This window comes from Salvia miltiorrhiza, chromosome 3, assembly GCF_028751815.1.
Source record: "Salvia miltiorrhiza cultivar Shanhuang (shh) chromosome 3, IMPLAD_Smil_shh, whole genome shotgun sequence".
NCBI classification, from domain to species: domain Eukaryota; kingdom Viridiplantae; phylum Streptophyta; class Magnoliopsida; order Lamiales; family Lamiaceae; genus Salvia; species Salvia miltiorrhiza.
Window position 1 is genome coordinate 17,308,342 of NC_080389.1, and position 23,067 is coordinate 17,331,408.

The window sequence follows — 23,067 nt, forward strand, 5'->3', positions numbered from 1 at the left end:
CCTTATTTTCATTTCAAGAAGGGATAATATTTTCACACCAAAATGAAGGGATAATATTATCCCTCCTTGAAGTGAAAACAAGGAAGAAAAAAATGGTGAACTTCTCTTTTATATAAAATGTAGGATAAAAAAAGAGACATTTAAAGACATAAATTTTTGTTATCCCTTCTTTTTCCATCCATCAAAGTGAACGCACCCTAATTGTTATTTGAACCACTATATATATGTGTGTGTATGTATGTATATATCATATACAATAAAACTATTTTCAGCCTTTAAATCATGTAGATCTATGGTTCATTCATAACTTTACAGAATGAATTCATTGTTCAAAGTATGACTACTGTAGGTGATGAAATTAATTTTTTTATGAATTCATAAATTTTCATGAATAATTAATAATGTTTCATAACGAATGCGGAATAAGTACTTTTTCTTATAAAGTAATTACGTTTTTTATAATTACCACTCTCTATATTACTTTTTGTATAAAGTAATTGCCATTTTTATAATTACCACTCTCTATAGTATAGGGGTGCGTTAACTTTGATGAATGGAAAAATGAGAGATAATAAAAATTTATGCCTTTAAATATCTTATTTCTTATTCCACATTTTACACAAAAGAAAAATTCACCATTTTTTCTTCCTTATTTTCACTTCAAAGAGGAATAATATTATCCCTCTATTTTGATGTGATAATATTATCCCCCATTGAAATGAAAATAAGGAAGGAAAATTGGTGAATTTTTAAAATGTGGGATAAGAAAGAAGTTATTTAAATGCATAAATTTTTGTTATCCCTTTATTTAGAGGGATAAAAAACAAGCGCACCCTAAGAATAGATAGATGGGAATTTTAAGCAATTTTTATACTTCACTCTCTTTCTGGAGCCAGATAAGATGTTGATTAAATCTTGATTAAATATTACTCCATAATTCTATTAAATGATAGAATAAAGACGCCATGCTCCTCACATGGCGTAATTTTCGCTGTATTTCTCTAGTTTGAATAATTAATGGTTGTGGCTCATCATTCATCAATTACGCTGCAAAAGCCTACAATCTAGTTTTCTGCCAAATATTCGATTTTAATTATACCGTAGGACGTAGGTGTGAGGATTAAATGTTTTTCCATTTTGTATTGGTAGGTGATTTGTTCAAATTTTATGGATTCTCCTATAATATTGACTAGGGATGACAATTTACCCGCGAGTAATGGATATTCGCGAAAACCTATTAGGGTAGATTTGAGAGGCATTTGATATCCACGGATAATTTTGTGGTTGCAATTCACTATCCATTTAGTTTATAGGTATGGGTTTGAATACTTACTATCCATACCCGCGAAACCCGTTTACCCGCAAAAAATATCCGCGAAAATACCTGCCAATTACCCGTGAAATACCCGTCAATTACCCGTTAAATTTGTTATAAATTTATAATTAAATTTTATTTCGTGGGTATCCAATGGATAGTGGGAGGCGGATATCCAGCGAATAGTGGGTGGCGGGTATCCGAGGGATAGTGGGTGGCGGGTATTCGACGGATAGCGGGTAGCGGGTTCGTGGATACCCGACGGATAGCGGGTATATATCTGCGGGTGGCGGGTTTGGATATCATTTGATATCCATGGATATTTTCGCGATTAAAAGTCACTATCCATTTAGTTCGTGAGTATGGGTATGAATAGTCATTATCCGTACCCGTCGTACCCGATTGCCATCCCTAATATTGACGTGATTTGATGCTGTATATTTTATCTTGCTTGTACATATAAATGCATGATTATGACAAAAAGATAAATTATTTCACAAGAATTGGGGAAAAAATAACACATAAAATTTAAGATTCGTGGGATCTTGAAATGGTCAATTTTTTTTTTATTTTTTTAAAAAATATGAAATGGACAAATTTTTAGTTGGGAAAGGCCCCATGTGATGTAGGATTCTATTTGAAAATAGGCTATTCTACATTATTTGTGATACTTGATTTTTTATTCATGAAAATCAATTTAAAAAGTCAGGCAAACTCTGCATAGGGTCTATGAATTTCCTAAATTCACGAATATTCATGAATTTTTTAAAGTTCAAAAAATCCAACGAAATCTCAAACCAATACGTGATTTGCATTCATATGTGATTTGCATTCATGAACTTAATGTGATTTGCATTCATATGTGATTTACACGCAGTTATGGTTTACTTAGTGTGCATCGAAAGTAGAGGTTCAGATTTTCACAATATTAAAAAAAGGAAAAAGAAGGTAAATGAAGGGAGATGAGAAATATCATCATCTTCATTTTTATTGAAATAATTCATTTTTATTGAAATAATTTTGCATGGTTAACTATATCTTTTGATGCAATCTGGAAGCATGACTTTTCGTCTTAACTTCCTGATACAATACATTTCATTTGAGTACATAAATTCACCTCTCATCTCAACATCAAAAAAAGATTTTGATTTTGTTGACGTGATTTTGAGTTCTTAGCTAATCTCATTTAATTTTTTTGCCAGCAAAATTCACGTATAAATCCAACTTGTCAAGTCAATAAGCATTTGCTTAAAGTAACCAAATGTTAATTTTCTTAAGAATTTGCACATTGAATATTATTTTTGTAAATATATTAAAGTATGTGGTTATTCTTTTATACCAATAAAAACCTACTACTCCTATTAAAAAGTTGAGCCCCTTTCAGTTGTACACAAAGCCTATAAAAATTAAAAAAGTAGTCACCTCACCGAAGAAATCAAAACTTGGACGATGTTTGATTAGTTTGGTAAAGGAATAAATACAATTTCACCTAATTAATTAAGAATATAATTTTTTTTTGAGACCATTAAGAATATAATTTTAATTACCCATTTGCCAACCAATATGAAGTCGACGCCTATTGTACAAATAAGTACTGTACAACGATAGATTACAAATTATTCCCTTCCTTTCATTTAAAATGTTTTATCCTTTTACTACAACAAAATATTTCAGTAGTGATATGATTTTTAATAAATAATGGCACTTATAAATATAATTAAATAAAATTGTAGTAATATTTATAGTTGAGTAACTATTATGCGTCACAAAAATAAAGACATGCCACTAAATTTAGTGACATTTGAAGGTATAATTATTTTTATGACATGTAAAAGTATATTTATTTTTGTGACATATTAATATGTAACTATTTTTTATGAAAATATAATTTATAATTAATTATTTTTAAAAAATAACTTTATTAATAATTAAAGTAATACTATATTAATAATATTTGTGTGTGTATATAATAATGAGAGAGAGAGAGAGAGAGAGAGATTTTGTGACACTTATGTGTAAACAAAAATATTTTGTGATAGTTTTGAATGTTACAAAATTTGTTACATTGATAGATGTCATAAAATTTGTTACTTTTTTAAATTTACTTACATTTTATGTGTAACTAAAGTAAATAGATACATTTGTTGTTGTAGCTACACTTTGTTACACTTAAAGATATATAAATTTTTGTGACATGTTTTTTGATATCACTAAAATTGTGTTATTACTAGACAATTTTGTTGTAGTAGAGCATCCGCATTGATGTTACATGATAGCTTACTTTATGAGGGGGGACCACATGGTGTAAATAGGCTGCATTGGGGTTACATGATAGCTTACATGATTTTTTTAGTTTTGATTTTTCCATTTTTCATTTAAGTTTAATTGCATAAATTTAAATCACACAATTTACATCAAATTTAAATTGCATTAATTTTGAAATCCTAAAAATTACATAAAACTTAATAAAATATAAACAAATCCTACAAATAACTATTCCGGCCCTAGAGGTTCGAAACGTGCCCAAACATGCTCCATCAAATCATATTGGAGCGCGGCGTGCAACTGCCTATCTCGGAGAAGGGTATCTCTTTGCACATATTCCTCGAAAAAAAAAAGAAGAAAATGCTTGAAAGGTGTAGATTGAAAGAGGAGAATTGTGGAGTGAAAGTGATGAAGAAGAAGGAGGAAGAGAGAATATAAAGAGAAGAAAAAAAAATTAAAAATTTTGAACGGTCAAATTTTGCATGCAAACCGAGGCAGTCAAAGCTGTCTTCAAATTCAAAATTCAAAAATTCGATTTTTTTTAGCAAAATGGGCTACACGTTAGAACGTGTAGCCCTCGTGTAGGCAAGGCCTACATCGCCTTACACGATAGCGGCCTTACACGAGTAGGCCGCATCGTGTAAGCAATGCGGATGCTCTAAGATATTAAGATGTAAGCAATTTATGGGTATATATATCAAATTAAGTAAGAGAGAGAATGTAGAGAATATTATTTTTATGGCATATTGTGTAATTTATAATTTATGTTGATTTTGTTTTTTATTTGTTGAATGTCCCAAAATAAAACAAGATATTTTAAGTGGGACAATCCAAAATAAGAAAGTAAGACATATAAAGTGGGGCGGAAGGAATAGAATTATACCCCCTCCGTCCACAATAAATTTGCCACAATTTCCTTTTTGATTCGTCCACAAAAAATTTGTCACTTCCATTTATAGGGTCCACACATCTCCACTCACATTTAAAGTGGGATCCTCACTCTACTAACAAATTTTCTCATATTTTATTAAAACTCGTGCAATATAAAATGTGGCAAATATATTGTGGACTGAGGGAATAGTTGATTATATGAGGTTTACTTTTTTTTCTTGGTAAAAAATCGGTTTTTCAATGCTCAGCTCGTGAACATTTCACCGCTTTCATGAACATTGGAGATAAGGGGGACGGTAATTTTCTGAGAAGTGTTTGGCTTTGCATTGTTTGGTGCATTTGGAAGTGTCGAAATGAATGCAAATTCAACCAGGGTCAATGGAATAAAGATAAAATGATCCGAGAGATTAAGACGAGGTTGTGGACTTGGAAGATGGCTTACAATCTAGAAAACTCAGTTGGTGATTTTAGATCTTGGATGTCAGGTTTTAGAGTTCTGGGATAAATCGGAACTGGATGTTGGAGCTGTTGGAGCTATTTCTCCTTTTTCTTTTATGCTATGCTTTTGTTTGTATTTTTCTTTTTTGCTGCTGTAACTTTACTTCTTTTTCGGTACCCCTGGTACCTTGATTTTTTATAAATTTGTCACCTTTTCCTGATAAAAAAAAAAGTTGATTATATGTTCTCAAATAACATTTAAGTGCTTAATTGTGTTATTGACGTCTAAATATATTAATATTGGAAATAGTTTGATTTTGCACATAAATTTTGAAAAGAATAAAAAAAAAATACATGAATTTTGATGTTGTAATTTTTTTTTATCACAAGTTCAATTTATAGACATTCAATTTAGTGTTTTGTAAATCCTTTTCAATCCTGCTGACATTCTCCAATCAAAATATAAGTGATGCGAAATTTTATGTATACTATTTTTATTTACATGTGACTACGTGTAAATAATCCTGGATTATTTATATTTTAAATATAGGATCCCGCGTCAGCTATGTTTTGATTGGAGACTGGCAAAATTTTCGTAGCGATTTTTTGATTTTGATCGTGGGTGGCAATGCGACCTAAAAGCAATATTGCCTTATCCTTATCTTCCAGTTGAGACCCAAATCAAAAAATCACTATTGTTTAGTTACATTTTTGAAAAAGCAAAACCCAAAATGTACGCTTACTCAAACCTAATGCTGACATCAAATTCCGTTAAAAGGCTACATTTTTAAGGATAATTGTCATTTTGATATTTTATTTACATCTTTTTATCTATTGCTAATTGCCCTAAAATTCACAAAAAATTGTTAAAATTGATTTCGTATCACGACTTTTAAAATTGGAATCAAAATTCATGAACGTTCAATGTTATTTAATTTTTCTCACGGCAACGTTCTCTTCCTCACAACGATTTTCTCCGATCAAATTATAACTGATATATATGGATAATACGTGGTAAACTTACACTGACTAGGGTACGGCGTCGTTTTATTTTAAAAGAAAAATGATGAAGATCGATTATAAAACGACGACGTTTTATCAGTAATTTTTTTTTTAGAATCTTCCATGTCATGTAAAAGAAAATTGAAATGTGAATTAAATCATATTCCCCTGGCCGAGAACAATCCAAAAAATAAATTATATTCTCCAATTTCTAATTTTTATTCATGGCAGTTTAGGGCTCATAACAACTTTGGACATTAGATCTTCAACAAATATAGAAATTCAAAGTCAACTATAGATCGGGAATCTTCTCCAGCGAAGCCTCGCCGGAGCTCCGATTAACTGCAGACAATGATGGTTTTAGGTTGTCCACTCCCTTAATAGCAAAGCTAAAAACCAACCCCTTTTCAAATCACAATAACAAATAAGACAAATCTCCTAAAAGATTGGTCTTTCACCATTCACAAGCAATAGCTAGCCAGAGAAAGAAATCAATGATTCTCAAGCTTCAACTTTCTATCTTTTGCTTGCTGCAACTTTAACGCAGCTAAAAACCTGAGGGGAGAGATGTGAACCCTAATAGTGGAGAGGAAGAGAAGAATCCCCCATTCAATTTCAATTTAGAATTTCACGTTGAAATGACGTCGTTTGGTTTATAAGAAAAACGACGCTGTTTCATTTCTTCGGACAATTAAGCCACACTGTAATTACGATTTAATTACAGTTGCCACATAAGCATTAATTTGGGGGGTAATTAGGGACCCTGAAATAAATCAAATAAAACTGAACGTTCATGAATTTTGATTCCAATTTTAGAAATCATGGTAGAAAATCGATTTTAGCAAATTAAAAAATCGTGGATTTTACGTCAATTAACCGTTTTATCTATATATGCACGAGAATTTTTGTCTAAAATGTTTGTCTTTAGATAAACCTAGACAACGGTTCTTTATCAATTGTTAAATCTTTAATAATACTTTTTCTCGAAATGTTAAAACTAGTATAATATAAATTATGTTTGGTATTAAAATATTAATGGTATATGGATTTATTTTTGAAAAAAATCGTAATACCGCATTATGGTACTAATTTATACGGCATATATTCTTCTTACTTCACTTTTTTCTCTCATTCATGTAAGTATCGCTCTGTTCTACAATAGTAAGGCACCTTTAACAAAAATCATATGCACACCCCTGATTGTAAAGGTGTAGAATGTACAGTGAACATGAAGCCTATTAATCAAGTACGTTATTATGAATGACTAGTTAGATTATCAATATATAATACTCCTTCCGTCCCTAAATATTGTGGTTCGGACACGGGTTTTAAGAAAAAGTGTAGTAGTTGTGTGTGAGCAGAGGATTAGGTCCACATTTTTTTGTAAATAGTGAGAGAGAAAGTTTGTTGGATCATTTTCAAATAAGGAAATACCATAATTTTCAGAGATATTCCAATATGATAATAAGACACAATTTTCAGGGAGGAAGACAGTAAGAGGTATGATGAAGTGAAGGATAAGGGTACTTGTATTTCAATTACAAGTTGTCGATAGATATAAGGGTATCCATGTTCATTTATTATAGTTGAATATTAATTTTGATTCAATAAAAATTTTGATCCTATCATATCCAAAATGCACATTTTGGGTCGAACTGAGACATAAATATTTAAATCCAAAAGAATTTTGGCACAATCCAAATTTTTCATAGAAGACATATTCCACTTCAATACTTTTCTAATATATGAATAAAACAATAAATAAAGTTACAAATGTAAATTTAATTGCCTCTTTAATATACGTCTTTTGATGACGGTAGCAACTTATTTATAAATGAAGGGAGTATTTACATGTATATATAGCTGATTTTCTAAGTATATGCATAAAAATGAGCACACACTAGTCATGCATAATATATTGATTTTTTTATTTGGAAGAAAAGAACGGTGGGGTGTGAATTCTAAAGCTCTCTGTCCACAAAAAAACCCAATCCTTGAAACAAGCGATACTCAAGTCATTTTATATTTGATGATGGTTACTTTATACATGGACATGTGTGGTTCAATTAGCTTCTTCATTTATTAGATATTTAGAGTGTGTTTGGATAAACTTATTTTAAAAAGTTTATAAATTCTTGAAGCTTATAAAATATTTCAACAACTTATAAGATATAGTTTCATAAGAGCTTAGAAGTTGTTAAAGTGTTTTGATAATTGAGCTCATAAACTAGAAGGAAATTTTTTAGTTAGAGTGAGGAAATCTTGTTAGAGAGAGAAAATCAAAGTGATATCAAATTAGAATAATATATGATGAAAATAAAAAATATATACATAATTAAGTTATTTTTGTAAAATGACTGTTGTTTATAAGATAATGAGAAAATAAGTTGGGGTAAATGAATTTATTTTTCAGAGAGCTTATTTTTATAGCTTATAAACTCTTTAAGAGCTTATTTTGCCAAACACTTTGAATGAACTTATAAGCTGCATGGGCCACCACTTCTCTCTAGTTTATAACACGTTATCAGCACCATGCTCTAATCCTCTCATCTTCCTTCGATCGTAAAAGGATTGGAGGTATGCCCTAGGAAAGAATTGTGTCTTTCCAATAAGGTACGACTAATTTTCTTTTCATCTGAATTTCAATCCGTATAATTTTAGTAATCATCTAAATCCAGACGAAAGAAACTTTGAAGTATTAGAATATTATATTGTTTAATATGTTTATATCAATAAATTGGCTTGGAAATAACCAGAAAACGGAATCATGGTAACATATATGCTTTGCATAAAAGAGATTGTTATTGAAATTTGTGCAAATTCCCCTTATATTTGTGGTTTGATGCAAATATGTTATATTTGTTTATTACGAATGATATAATTTTCGTTATTCTTGAAGAAATACAAATAATCCTAAAAGTTATATTTTGATGCTATTAAAATAGCATTTGTTTGAGCATATTAAATTAGTGATGCATTTCGAATGATATTGATCTTAATCATTCCACCAAACAAAAGTGAATTTTGATTGGAATTTGGAGGATATAAAGTAAATTTTTGATCTGTACTTAGACGGAATATGTCATTTTATGTAAACTTGTATTTGATGTGGTATAAAAAGTCAATGTGAAATAGTAGATTTTAAAAAAATAATAAAGAAAAATATGAAAAGTTCACGCAAAATAGAAGACTATTTTGATAATTGGAGACATAATAGATTCGCCCGATTATGTTAAAAAGATATGATGCCAATAGATTTAATCTCAATATTTTTGTGCACCCTTTCGGTGAGATGACAAACATATATAATTGAGTTTTAATTTATTTTGTTTGTTAAGAGTGCAATATTTGATTGGATCTTATTCTACAAAATCTTGAATATGATTTACTACTACGTGGCAATTCTTGTTTCATATTATTTTATATAATCAGTAAACTTCGATGTTCTACTACTTGAATCACTATTGATATTATCATGTATTGGGAAATTTTTTAATTCATAGTGGATATATACTTTGTATATTATATATATACAACGTATTTTTTTAAATAATCTTGAAAAACTCATTGATGCTATTCAAATAGCACAAGTAGTATTCCTGAAGAATATTACATTCAAGATCTTAAATTGATGCTATTAAAGTAGCACAAGTAATATTCCTGAAGAATATTACATGCTCTAAGAGCAAGTAAATTAAATATTTGGATAACATATCCTTGAATCTTTATCTATTTGATTCATATTGTTGCTCCCGATGTAGCACAATCAATATTCCATGAAGAATATTACATACTCTTCAAGAGCAATCCATATTACATGCTCTTGAAAATTAGACCTTGAAGGTCAAACGGCCCTAAATGCCGAATGGTTGTACTCTTTTTCCCTTACTAAGTTTTTTCCTACGAGGTTTTCTTAGTTAAGGTTTTTAACGAGGCAACTAGTGTAATATATGAGTAAATATATATATCTTGTACTCTTTTCCTCTACCGAATTTTTCCCATAGGGTTTTTGCGGAGAGGTTTTTAACAAGGCATGAATATATATATATATATATATATATATATATATATATATATATTAATATCATATGAAATCTTGTGATATTTGTCTTGGTAAATAAATACACATATTATTCTTCAAAAGAAGAAGTATTTCCTTAAGTTGACATTAGATGAGAATAATGTTAACATAATATCAGGTGCATCAAAAATCATTGAAGGCTCCGGAAGAGCTTGTATCATTTTGCCAAATGATACTAAATTAGATATTGAAAATGCCCTGCACTTTAGTAAGTAACTTACTAAGTTTCAAGGATATCCGAAATAATGGATACCACATCGAGACAATTATGTGAAAGGTAGAAATGAATATCTTTGCATAAATTCTTTTGTTTCAGGCTATAAGCTGACAAAAGAAAAATTAGCAACACTACCTTCTGGAATGTATTACACATTCATAAAAGCAATTGAGACAAACCATTTCATGAACGTAAAGTTCAATGATACAAAAAGCTTTAAGCTTTGGCATGATAGGTTTGGACATCCTGGAGCGACTATGATGCGCCGAATAATCAATAATTCATATGGGCACAATATAAAGAATCAAAAGATTCTTTCTACAAATGAATTCTCATGTGATGCTTGTGCGCAAGGCAAGTTAGTCATTAGACCTTCATATACGAAGGATAATACTGAATCTCCATATTTCTTAGAAAGAATTGAAGGAGACATTTATGGACCTATACATCCACCTTGTGGACCTTTTTCGATAATTTATGGTATTAATTAATGCCTTTTATAGATGGTCCCATGTATGCTTGCTTTCTACTAGAAATGCAACATTTGCTAGACTACTTGCTCAAATCATAAAATTAAGAGCTCAATTCCCAGACAATTCAATTAAAAGAATTCGTCTTGATAATGCTGGTGAGTTTACATCTCAAGCATTTGATAACTATTGTATGGCTATTGGAATTGAGATTGAACATCCAGTAGCTCATGTCCATACTCAAAATGGTTTAGCGGAATCATTTATTAAACGTCTTCAAATTATTGCTAGACCATTACTTATGAAATCAAAACTACCAACTACTGTTTGGGGTCATGCCATATTACATGCTGCAACATTAGTTCGACTAAGGCCATCAGCAAATCATGAATACTCCCCAATGCAAATTATATTTGGCCGAGAACCTGATGTTTCTCACTTACGAACTTTTGGTTGCGCGGTTCAAGTCCCAATTGCAACCCCCACAACAAACAAAAATGGGTCCCCAACGAAGACTTGGGATATATGTTGGATTTGATTCACCATCGATTATAAGGTATCTAGAACCTTTAACATGTGATTTATTTACTGCACGTTTTGCAGATTGTCATTTAGATGAAATGACATTTCCAACATTAGGAGGAATAAATCTACATCCAGAAAAGCACAAGGAAATCTCTTGAAATGAGAAAAACTTATCACATTTTGATTCTAGAACAAATCAATGTGAACAAGAAAATGAAAAGATTATTCATTTGCAAAATATTGCAAATCAAATTCCTGATGCTTTTGTAGATACAAGAAAAGTGACACAATCTCACATACATGCTGCAAATACTCTAGCTAAAATTGATGTCCCTGAAGGACAAATAGATTTGGCAGCAAATGAGTCCAAAATTCGTCAAAAACGTGGTCGACCAGTTGGTTCCAAAGATTCTATGCCTAGAAAAAACGAAAGGGGCAAGATGGAAATCAAACAATGACGAAAACGACTAATCAATCAAATGAAAGTGATGTAATTCCTGAAGAATTACAAGTATCTGAAAATCATGAGATCTCAATAAATTATTTACATCAGATACTAGAGAGAGAAAATATCATTGTTGATGATATATTTGCCTTTCATATAGCTCTTGAAGTTTTAAATATCAGGATCCTGAACATACATCTGTTGCTAAATGCAAACAGAGACTTGATTGGCCAAAGTGAAAAGAAGCTATAGAAAGGGAATTAAATTACTGTGATAACCGGAAAGTATTTGGGCCTATAGCCTTAACTCCGGAATCTAAAATCCCTGTTGGATATAGATGGATTTTTGTTAGAAAGAGAAACGACAAAAATGAAGTTACGAGATATAGAGCAAGACTCGTAGCACAAGGTTTCTCACAAAAACCAGGAATTGATTATGAGGAAACATACTCTCCAGTAATGGACGCTATTACTTTTAGATTTTTGATTAGTCTGGCTGTGTCACAAAGGCTTGATATGCGCCTTATGGATGTAGTGACTACTTATCTATATGGGTCATTAGATACTGACATATATATGAAAATTCCTGAAGGATTTAAAATGCCTGAAGGATTTCAGTCACAACCCAAAAGCATGTATTTAATTAAACTGCAAAAATCGTTGTATGGGTTGAAACAGTCTGGTCGTATGTGGTACAATAGACTGAGCGAGTATCTTTTGAAAGAAGGATACAAGAATGATGATATCTGCCCTTGTGTTTTCATTAAGAAAACCGAAAGTGGATTTGCAATCATAGCAGTTTATGTTGATGATTTAAATTTAATTGGGACTCCTGAAGAGCTCAATAAAACTGCTGAATATTTGAAGAAAGAATTTGAGATGAAAGATTTGGGAAAGACAAAGTTTTGTCTTGGTTTGCAAATGGAACGTATCCGTGGAGGTACGTTTATCCATCAATCCACATATACAGAAAAAGTGTTAAAACGCTTCTATATGGATAATGCACATCCATTAGCATCACCAATGGTCGTTAGATCTCTTGATACTAAGAAAGATCCATTTCGACCAATTGAAGAGGGTGAAACGATACTTGGTCCTGAAGTACCATATCTAAGTGCAATTGGAGCATTGACTTATCTGGCTAATAATACTAGACCAGATATAGCTTTTTCTGTTAATCTTCTAGCAAGATTTAGCTCTGCACCCACTTTGAGACATTGGAATGGTGTTAAGCACATTCTACGTTATCTAAAGGGTACCATTGACCTTGGATTATATTATCAAGAAAATTCTGATAATACTCTAGTGGGGTATTCGGATGCAGGATTTTTATTCGATCCACATGAAGCTAAGTCACAAACTGGATATATTTTCACATGTGGTGGAACTGCTATATCATGGAAGTCTGTGAAACAAACCTTGACTGCAACATCCTCAAATCATTCTGAAATCATTGCAATCCACGAAACAAGTCGAGAATGTGTATGGTTGAGAAATGTGACGAGTCATATCCAAGAGTCGTGCGGGTTAGCTTCATCAAAGGCCAAACCAACTATTTTATATGAAGACAATGCTAATTGCATCGCGCAACTCAAGGAAGGATACATCAAAGGAGATAGGACGAAGCATATTTTTCCAAAGCTCTTCTACACACACGACCTTCAAAAGGGTTACGATATCGACGTGCAACAAATTCGCTCAAGTGAAAATCTGGCGGACTTATTCACCAAGGCATTACCAACATCGACATTCAGAAAGTTGGTACACGAGATCGGCATACGTCGACTCAAAGAAATTCAATGATCTCAAGTTCAGGGGAAGCAGTTGTACTCTTTTTCCTTCGACTAGGTTTTGTCCCATTGGGTTTTCCTAGCAAGGTTTTAATGAGGCAACATTTTTTAGGGATTGGTCAATCAAGGGGAAGTGTTGTAAATATATCTTCTAGATATATCTTATGTGTGTTGACCAAGAAACCTAGAGGGAGAATAACACTTGACATCTTCAAGCCACCGGAGTTGACTGTCCTCCGTTCACACCGGACGTGTGTGAACGTTCACACCGGACGTGTGTGAACGTTCACACCGGACGTTCACACTTGGTTTAACACCTATAAATATGGGTGTGTTGTGAACTTCATAATAACGATACTTGTATTCTCTACTATATTCTCTCGCTTCTCTCTAGTTTATAACACTAAACAGTTTATAAATTATTTTAAAGAGCTCATAAGCTCACCCAAACACCCTCTTAGTCTAATATATTATTTGTAATGTTTGATTTTAATATTAACATTCATTTTAATTAAAATGTTTCAAAAATGCAGCTCATGCATGCGAGCATTGCAATTTTGGTTTGCATATGGAAAATATTAGAACAATATATATGTTCTAGGGACTCACTTGATTAATTATATGAGATAAGGCTCGTTTACAATATATAAGGTTTTAATAGTTTATTTTCTTAGTTGTATTAAAATTTTGTAGCAGCTATAAACAATGATAGGATTGTGAAACGATGCTAGTTTGATTTAATAATAAATTATTTTTTATCCTCACTATGTAACGGATCCCACCTATGAAGTGCGATAAAGAGCCTAGATTTAGTAAACAAATAAGATTTTATCTATAATCCTCTAGAAAATAATATTAGTCTAAAATAAATATCAATCACACCTTTAGCACATACATCAAACATGCTTTATATGTAAACTGACCTTAAATATTATGCAAGCCCAGTAAATGTAGCTTAAAACTCGAAATTTATATTGATATATTAACTTAATATGAACATCACAAAACTATAAATTGGCAAATGGTGTTTTCCTTTGGTTAATTGAAATTCATATGAAGAGTTAAGGAAATCTTTGAGATTGGTGGTTATAGTTTTATAGGGTATTTTGATTTATTCTAAGACATCCAACTGGAACATTTAAATTGTTGATTTAACGGCCAACTACCTTCACCTTTCAACCAACTACTTTTGGTCCAATATGAAGATATTTGGTTAAAACAATAAGAAAAAAAGAAAAAGAAAATATATTGTGTGCAATACACTTCGTACAAATCGAGATTTTTTTACATGAAAACATAAGTTGATAACTTTTTTTTTTGAAAAAATGTTAAAGCTAGAGCAAACTATTTGATGGGGAGAAACCGTGGTGCAAACTTATCGCAGCAAGGGCGATTGTTCTGCTGGTCACCGGCGGGAGAGGGGGAAGGGGAGACGTGTTCAACAGAATACATATTTGGCCCACGTTTGGCTAGGTGTTTTTAAAAGATTGGATTGTTGTTTGATTTAGGTAATGAGTTAACCATTACTCTTACTTGAAGGTAATTCAATCACCCAATTTGTTACCCCTCAAAATAGAGAGGAAACAAAAGAAAGGGAATCCCTTAATAATAAGAGTTAGTCTTGTGTACGGCGACCACATAGGCCCGACCCGCATCAAACGTTTATATTGCAGTATTCGCTGAATAAAATAAAAAATATCATGTTGTGCAGTGGTTAAGCGCGCCCTCTTTGTCTTAGAGGTAGGGGTGAGCATTCGGTTATATGGTTCGGTTTTTGCTAAAACCAAATCAAACATATTTTAGTTCGGTTTAAAAAAAATCGAACCGAACAAACCGAACCGAATTAACCAAAATTTTTATAATTAAAATCGAACCGAACCGAAAAACCGAATTAATCTGAAGAAAACCGAAATTTTTGAAAAAAAAAACCGAAAAAACAGAATTTTTCGAAAAAAAAAAAACCGAAAATTCCAAAAAAAATCTATAAAATTAAAAAAAATATTAGAAGTTAGATATTATAAAAATTATAATTAAAATATTATAACATATATTTAATTATATATATATATTATAAATATAATTCGTTTTTCGGTTTTGTTCGGTTTTAAAAAATTCGAACCGAATCGAACCGAAAAACCGAAATTTTATGGAAAAAAAAACGAATCGAACCGAAAAACCGAACCATATTTTAAAATTTCGGTTTGGATCGGTTCGGTTATTCGGTTTCGGATTTTTAGCTCACCCCCACTTAGAGGTCAAGGGTTCAAACCCCTTACCCCCATTTCTTTGTTTCTTTTTTTGCTTTTTTCTTTCTTCTTTGTTTTTGCCTGTTGCTTTTTCGTTTTTTTTTTTTTGTTTCTTTTTTTGCTTTTCTCTTTCTTCTTTGTTTTTGCTTATTTTCAGTTTTTTTTGGCAAAACAGATTATAAGTTATTTTAAAGAGCTCATAAGCTCACCCAAACACCCTCTTAGTCTAATATATTATTTGTAATGTTTGATTTTAATATTAACATTCATTTTAATTAAATTGTTTCAAAAATGCAACTCATGCATGCGAGCATTGCAATTTTGGTTTGCATATGGAAAATATTAGAACAATATATATGTTCTAGGGGCTCACTTGATTAATTATATGAGATAAGGCTCGTTTACAATATATAAGGTTTTAATAGTTTATTTTCTTAGTTGTATTAAAATTTTGTAGCAGCTATAAACAATGATAGGATTGTGAAACGATGCTAGTTTGATTTAATAATAAATTAGTATTTTTTATCCTCACTATGTAACGGATCCCACCTATGAAGTGCGATAAAGAGCCTAGATTTAGTTAACAAATAAGATTTTATCTATAATCCTCTAGAAAATAATATATTAGTCTAAAATAAATATCAATCACACCTTTAGCACGTACATCAAACATGTTTTATACCCACGCTTGGTTAGGTGTTTTTAAAGGTTGTATTGTTATTTGATTTGGGTAATGAATTAACCATTACCATTACTTGAAGGTAACACAATCACCCAATTTGTTATCCCTCAAAATAGAGGGAAAACAAAAGAAAGGGAATCCCTTAATAATAATTCATTTCCATTGTTTAATCAAACACTCAATAAAAGTAATGATTATTGTTATCATTCCACTCCTTTATTTGATTCAATTCCCTTTCCATTCCTTTACTTGAACCAAACAAATTTTTTCTTTGTTTTGAATTTACTAGTTTGAGGTTAAAATAATAATTTACTAATTTAATCTAGAGTTATATTTTGTCTACCAAACAAGAATATTATTTAACCTACCAAACACATAAATAAAATAGTAATAATAATCTCAGTCAATCCATACTATTTTATCTAGGTTTTACTATCACCTTAATTTACCTATGAATCACCTTTTCTTCCCTCCCTTTCTTCCTTTACTTTTTTCTCCAACTCCTCAATCCTTCTAAGGGCAGCTGAAGAGGCTATTCTCCGACTCTCCAACTGTCTTTGGGCCATGGCTCGGCTAGTTGCAACAAGTTTCTCTAGATGTTCGGGAATTTCGGAAAATGAGAAAGGTTTCTGGTTAGTTGAAGGTGGTGCGACAGGTATATCTGGTATACCCAACAACTTCTTAACTTCAAGTCTCTTTAACACTGAAAAACACAGGTAACAAAATAAAACAAAATCATAAAAGAAGAACTTATGTTCAAGCTAGAAAATAGCAGTGCCTAAAGGAGAGAGAGAGAGAGTTAAAGGAATAACCTAAACCATACGCCAGTGAAAACAGGCTGGAGGTCATCCAATAACAAAATATAGCCTGCGTAAAATTAGCTGAGTAGCTCAACGGTAAATCTAAAGACAAATAAGAAGGTATAAGAGGCTCAATGTAAATAATCCATGAGATGATTACAGTACTTGGTCAGGTTCCCATCGGTGAAGCATAATGCTCTATGCAAATTAAGAATAATCAATATGCGATAGAGGCGCACCAGAATAAAATACACTCAACAACAATGTTTGCCACTGATCTAATCTTAAGCTAATTTACTTTAAGCTTCTTACTGGTTCTCATGCACAATTAACTAAAATAGCAATGCTAGGTATCTAATGATGATGTATACGGTATACCAGAAGATGTCATAAGGAGAACTCACTGTAAATATTCAATGTGGAAAAAATATTTGTAGACTAAATGCACCAAATACCTTCTGGAAAACTGCAGTGAAAGGAATTGACAATACTGCAATGCCCCTCATGACATTTTTCATGGTAGCAGAAGTAGGTTCGCCTTCCCTACCTTCTACTGCATCAATCTGAAAATGGATTATCCAACAATTATGAAACCATGATCAAGGGTTCAAGTGAAACAAGTCTGAGCACTAGCCAATCAAATCTGGTAGGAACGAGAAGACACTTCACAGCAAGATGGCGTTTTCAATACAATCATATACAAGAGAATTGATTGAGAATTAGTTATGAAGCTATTGGTAAAACATCTTTGTTCACCTGGTTCGTACACTCTGTTTGTCAGACTACAAATGAACACTTTCTTTTTTAGAAAATTGAGAAATTTAAATGGTGTAATTGGAACTTTCTGATAATATTATCTATTTACTTATCCAATAATTATATTTCTGTTTAATATAGATAATCCTATATGAATAGTTCCAGAAAATTTTCCGTCTTTATTTAATGTATGATATGATGCGAGATGAATGTACTTGTGTGAGGACTAATTAACTTGGTCAGGCACTCACTCACTATGGCAAGTCCAAATCTGAGTCGGCTCGTCAAGGAGGAACCTTTTCAATCCATTGCCAGACCTTATTGTGTTAGTAGAAGATCAACTGAAGGTATATATTTTCTATTGCACTTTCAACTTACTTATAGGGGTGACAATAGTGCTTCTTTTATGTCAATGCTTCTTCTTTATACATATAATTTAATGGTTCATAGTATATATAGGGAATGGTTAGGCAATAAACCCATTTTAAAATAGGAACTACGAATCGTGGAATTATGATTAATTCAAATTTGGGTTCGAATCCTAGAGCGGGCAAAAATTTCACTGCATTATCTGAATTACAGCTATTCGCGCATTACGATCATATATATACATATACATATATATGTATGTATGTAATAATTGATGAAGTAAATTCTCATCAGCATATTTAATCTAGTGCAATATCATTATATCACTATAGTAGAAAAAAGAATATTGAGGGATGAAAAAAACTTATAGTAGGGCATAAATAGCCATAATCCGAATGAACAAACCAGGCCTGTGCTAAGCCGGACTTATCCATCACCCCGAAATTATCCCAAGTTTGTCCATTTCTTAGGTAAGTGGAGAACCATAATCCAAGTCTCATATTTGCAACTCATTTATTGTTTTTACTGCAACCTATAAAGTAAAGCTAAAGTTGGAGCTAATATTTATTGGAAACTTATGGAATTGTGCGAAGATACATGGTTTTTGAATTCTAATTCAAGGAGCAAGCAATCAAACACCCAAAATAATTAACAAAGAATTAAAACTAAATACTGAAACTTAAATAAGACTTCCTGAGGATAACATAAAAGGCAAAAGGTTATACGTTGACATACAAAATAAATGAAAAGGTATAAAGATAGCTGACCTCCACTGCAATCCATAACGTCAGTGCAATCAAAACTGGAAATATATATAAGCTATCCGGAGTACTCAAATCTGTAAACCATAATATTCCACCATCCCTAAAAGGTGGAACCTTTTCAGCCATGTTCATAACCTGAATACAAAATTATGCCTTAAAATGTCAAATTGTATTAAAAGGCAGGGAAAAAGATGGATGAAATCATAAAAAAAATAAAGGCACAGAGGAAGTGATGGAACTTAAAAAGCAATTGTAAGCAAGGAAAAGTGAACTTACGGCAAAGAATAAAGAGGAAGCAACGGGAGCTCTAATTAAAAGTACCATGACTCCCATTATAGGGGTGAAGGGGGATACACCATATCTGCAATACCAAAATGCAATCAGATCAGTCCGTGCACATCGGCACAGAGCTGATTCCCTAAAGGGACTGATGGAGAAAAAGAATATAGTAAATATATACTCAAAATCAAATCAATGTCTCAAATTATTGAAAATAGATTGGATTTTCTCTATTTTCCCATATATTGATAGCAGTAACAACTAACAACCAGCTCTTCTAAACACTTCAAAGATTTTCTGAAGATATGGAAGTGTGGAAATATGTTGACCACATATATTTGGGAGTGAACTTTCCGTCTATTTATCAGCTTGTACATTTATATATACAAGATAACCTAATCTATTATGAGAAGGAAATAAATTCAATTAAGCCCTCTAACATAAAACTAGACAGACATGTACTTCATCAATGACAACTGACGAGAAAAAACACATACTTCTTGCATAGTGCATTTATTTTCTTCTTAGCTTCAGCAACAACAATGGGGTTCAAATAATTCATCATGCCCTGTCAAATAATCACGAGCATGACAATCGCAAGTTTAAAGCGCCATAATAAAGGATTATATGCAATGGTAGAATGATGGATGCAATAATAAACAAGGGTCTGCAGCATATAAAGCAAGTAAACAGGATCAAGAGAAATTTACGTACCTAGAGTCTTAAGCTCATACCTTATTTTGCATTTCTTCCTTAATTGCCTTCATCTCTGGTTGTAATTGTAAAAGCTGCACAATGTTTACAACCACAAAATGTGTTTACAGTCGAATGCATAGAGCAATATGGTAAGCCAACGTCACATTCAGTTCAATGGAAACATCATTAGACAAAATAGATCAAATATCAAATATATCATTAGGGGTCTCTATTTTCTAGCACTATAATTCTCAAGTTTATGACGGGGAGTTGGTGTTGGTACACCAATAGTTTACCTGACGGTTGTATGATTCTAATTGCCAATTTCCACTCCTCCATGAACAAAATAACAACAGTATGCGTATATTATGTTGCTCTTCTCAACCAAGTACTCTTACCTTTTTTTACATGTTCTGTTCTCTGATTTTGCATTTCTTATATGACCTGAGCTTATTCCATCTAGAAAGTCTTCTCAAAAGTGTCCTTTTCACTTTACCTTTTCATTATAAGCACGACGGACAATGGCAAATGCAGGATAATAGTTTTAGACTTTTAGGGTGGAGGTGTGGAGCACATGGAAATATGACAATGAGTCAAATTTGTAACTCTAGAAAGAGAAAATCGATACTCAAATAATTAACGTATTTTAATCTTAGCTTTAATAGAAATGGCAGCCTCCATTCCACCATTGAGGACAGGTACGTTTTCAGAAATGGTGATTTCTTAAATTTCTATAATCCAATACGTATGTCTTGATAGTAATTTCTTCATAAATGAGTTGCCAGATTTCCGGGATCAACAAATATTACTGTATGTAGTAAGACTCCATCAGTATACAAAACCCAAACTGCAGAGGACAGGGAGAACTCACAGCATATTTTGAAGAGCACTTCAGTTGATATATGAGAAGAGGAACTTGAAGCCAACGAATAATAAGAGTGGTCACAACAATTGATGCCCACCTAAAAAAAAGTTTCAGAAGTCACTTTTATTCGAATCTTAACTACAAAAAGAAAGATCTCTCGAGTCCAGATCAGTCCACATTTACTACAGTAGGATTTGCATTGATGCATACCTTGTGGTCAATACTTGCGCACAACATCAGCTTTCTATAAAGTACAACCTTCTTAAGAAACTCAATACTATGAAGACGTTTATTTTGAATGATTAGCCTTGATAGATAAAAATAATAGGGCTAATCCCTTGTTTACTTTGATGAATAGAAACTTTGGGATATTCCATGATCTTTGATTATTTCTATCATTTGAGCTAATTTTGCTTGATTCTTATCTCATTACAAGGGTGGGATTGGAGTAATCCTACTCTTGAGGATTAAAGTACACAATCACCCATCTTATCAATCATGCAAAGGAAACGCCCCTATATGTATTCAATATGCAATTACATAATTACTCTTCTATCATACAAGATTAAAATAAAATAAAATCTCCAAACGAATCTTTTATCAGAACAATAGCACTAAACATTAAAAAAAAATGAAAAAAATATTCCGCATACGGAAAGTCAAAGAAATGCCCTCACCAATTAAAACCAGTAAAGCTGTGTATATATTCAATCAAATTCTGGAGGGCGGCCACTGTAGCAAACGAATCCGCGGCTGCAATGGCCACCTCAGTCATCGCTGGAGCAGCCTCCACAGCCTTATCCCCCAGCACAACAACCACATCATTCAGAACATCAATTTTATCAGCAGACACTTCTCCAACGCTCGCACTCGAATAATTCCGGCCGTAGCAAATTCCAAATCCCGCCGGAACAGCAAATCTCCTAGCTTGAAGCGCGCTTGTCGGAAGGCGGTAATTGCTGAAATTATTATCTCTGCCCACAAAAAATCGGTTGTGGATATAGTTCCCGATTTCGGGATAATTCGAGATCGGTTTCGCTCGCAATTCGTGAGAATCATCATCGTCGCTATGAATATTAGAAATTGAAGGAGAAATTCGTTGTCGATGTTGATAGAAGAACTTCGCTCGAGCTGTGATTATCTGCCTGTACGCCATTAATTCCGCCGCCTGAGCCTCCAACCAAAATCGAGACAAATGATATTAAGGAATTCTCGGATCTGAATAGAAAGTGAGATTAATTTGAAGAGGGAAATGGGAAATCTTTCGACGTTTGGAGGAACAAACAGGGGAACAGAAGAAGGGTTTTGGGGTTTATGAACTACTCGTGAATTTGACAAAAAAAAAAAAAAAAAAAAACCCATGCAATGCGTGAGTTATGTGTGTAAAGTGGGTAGGAATCACTTATTTTTAAAAAATGTCATTATAAATGAAACTAATTAAAAAGAAAAGTGTGCCAAGATTAATGAGAGTATTTAAATTTTATTATATGAGATAAAGTTAAATTATACTCCCTCCGTTCATAATCAATGTTCTCCACTTTTCTTTGTGCAGATTTTAAGAAAAAATATGAGTGTATTGTGAGTGAACTTTGAGTCCCATAATAAATGTGTTATTATGAAGTAGTATTTAAAAATATGTGGTGAATAAGTGAAGTTTGGGTCTCACATTAATAAATTATGTTGTGAGTGGAGTTTGGATCTCACATTAATAAATTGTGTTGTGTGATAGTGTTTAAAAATAGAAATGAAATATTTTTTTGTGAAGGTTCTAAAATGGCAAAAAGAGAACATTAATCGTGGACGGAGAGAGTACATGACTATTAGTGGCGGGGGGCTTTTTTTTTAGTTCATTTTTAGACGTTTTTTATTAAAAGATAAGTATAAGAGTAATAATAAAGAACAATATTTTCATAGATTATATAATTTCAATACACATTACAAATTTTTTTGGGGACATTCTGTACATTCTATACATTTTTTATTAAATACAAGCACAATAGTAATAATAACTAACAATATTTTCATAGTTTATATAACTTTAAATAACACAATTAACCTTAAATTAAACGCCAAAAACCATGAACTATACCTTAATTTCCAACTTATCCATGAACTTTTTTTTAATCAAAAAGTCTCTGAATTTAATGTGTTGAATAATTTTTCCATGACTTT

At 32.0% G+C, this 23,067-nt stretch overlaps 1 protein-coding gene across 1 annotated transcript; it reads right to left on the reverse strand.

Annotated features, from left to right (window-relative positions):
• Window positions 1–16,655: 16,655 nt before the first annotated feature.
• LOC131017920 (mitochondrial inner membrane protein OXA1-like) lies at window positions 16,656–22,252 on the reverse strand. The gene is made up of 9 exons (XM_057946661.1): window positions 21,573–22,252; window positions 20,902–20,992; window positions 20,069–20,122; window positions 19,832–19,902; window positions 19,332–19,416; window positions 19,059–19,190; window positions 17,622–17,729; window positions 17,179–17,233; window positions 16,656–17,069 (listed from the first exon to the last, which is right to left on the reverse strand). Exons 1-9 carry the CDS (start codon window positions 22,049–22,051, stop codon window positions 16,816–16,818), a joined length of 1,329 nt encoding a protein of 442 aa, XP_057802644.1. The 5' UTR covers window positions 22,052–22,252; the 3' UTR covers window positions 16,656–16,815.
• Window positions 22,253–23,067: the final 815 nt, after the last annotated feature.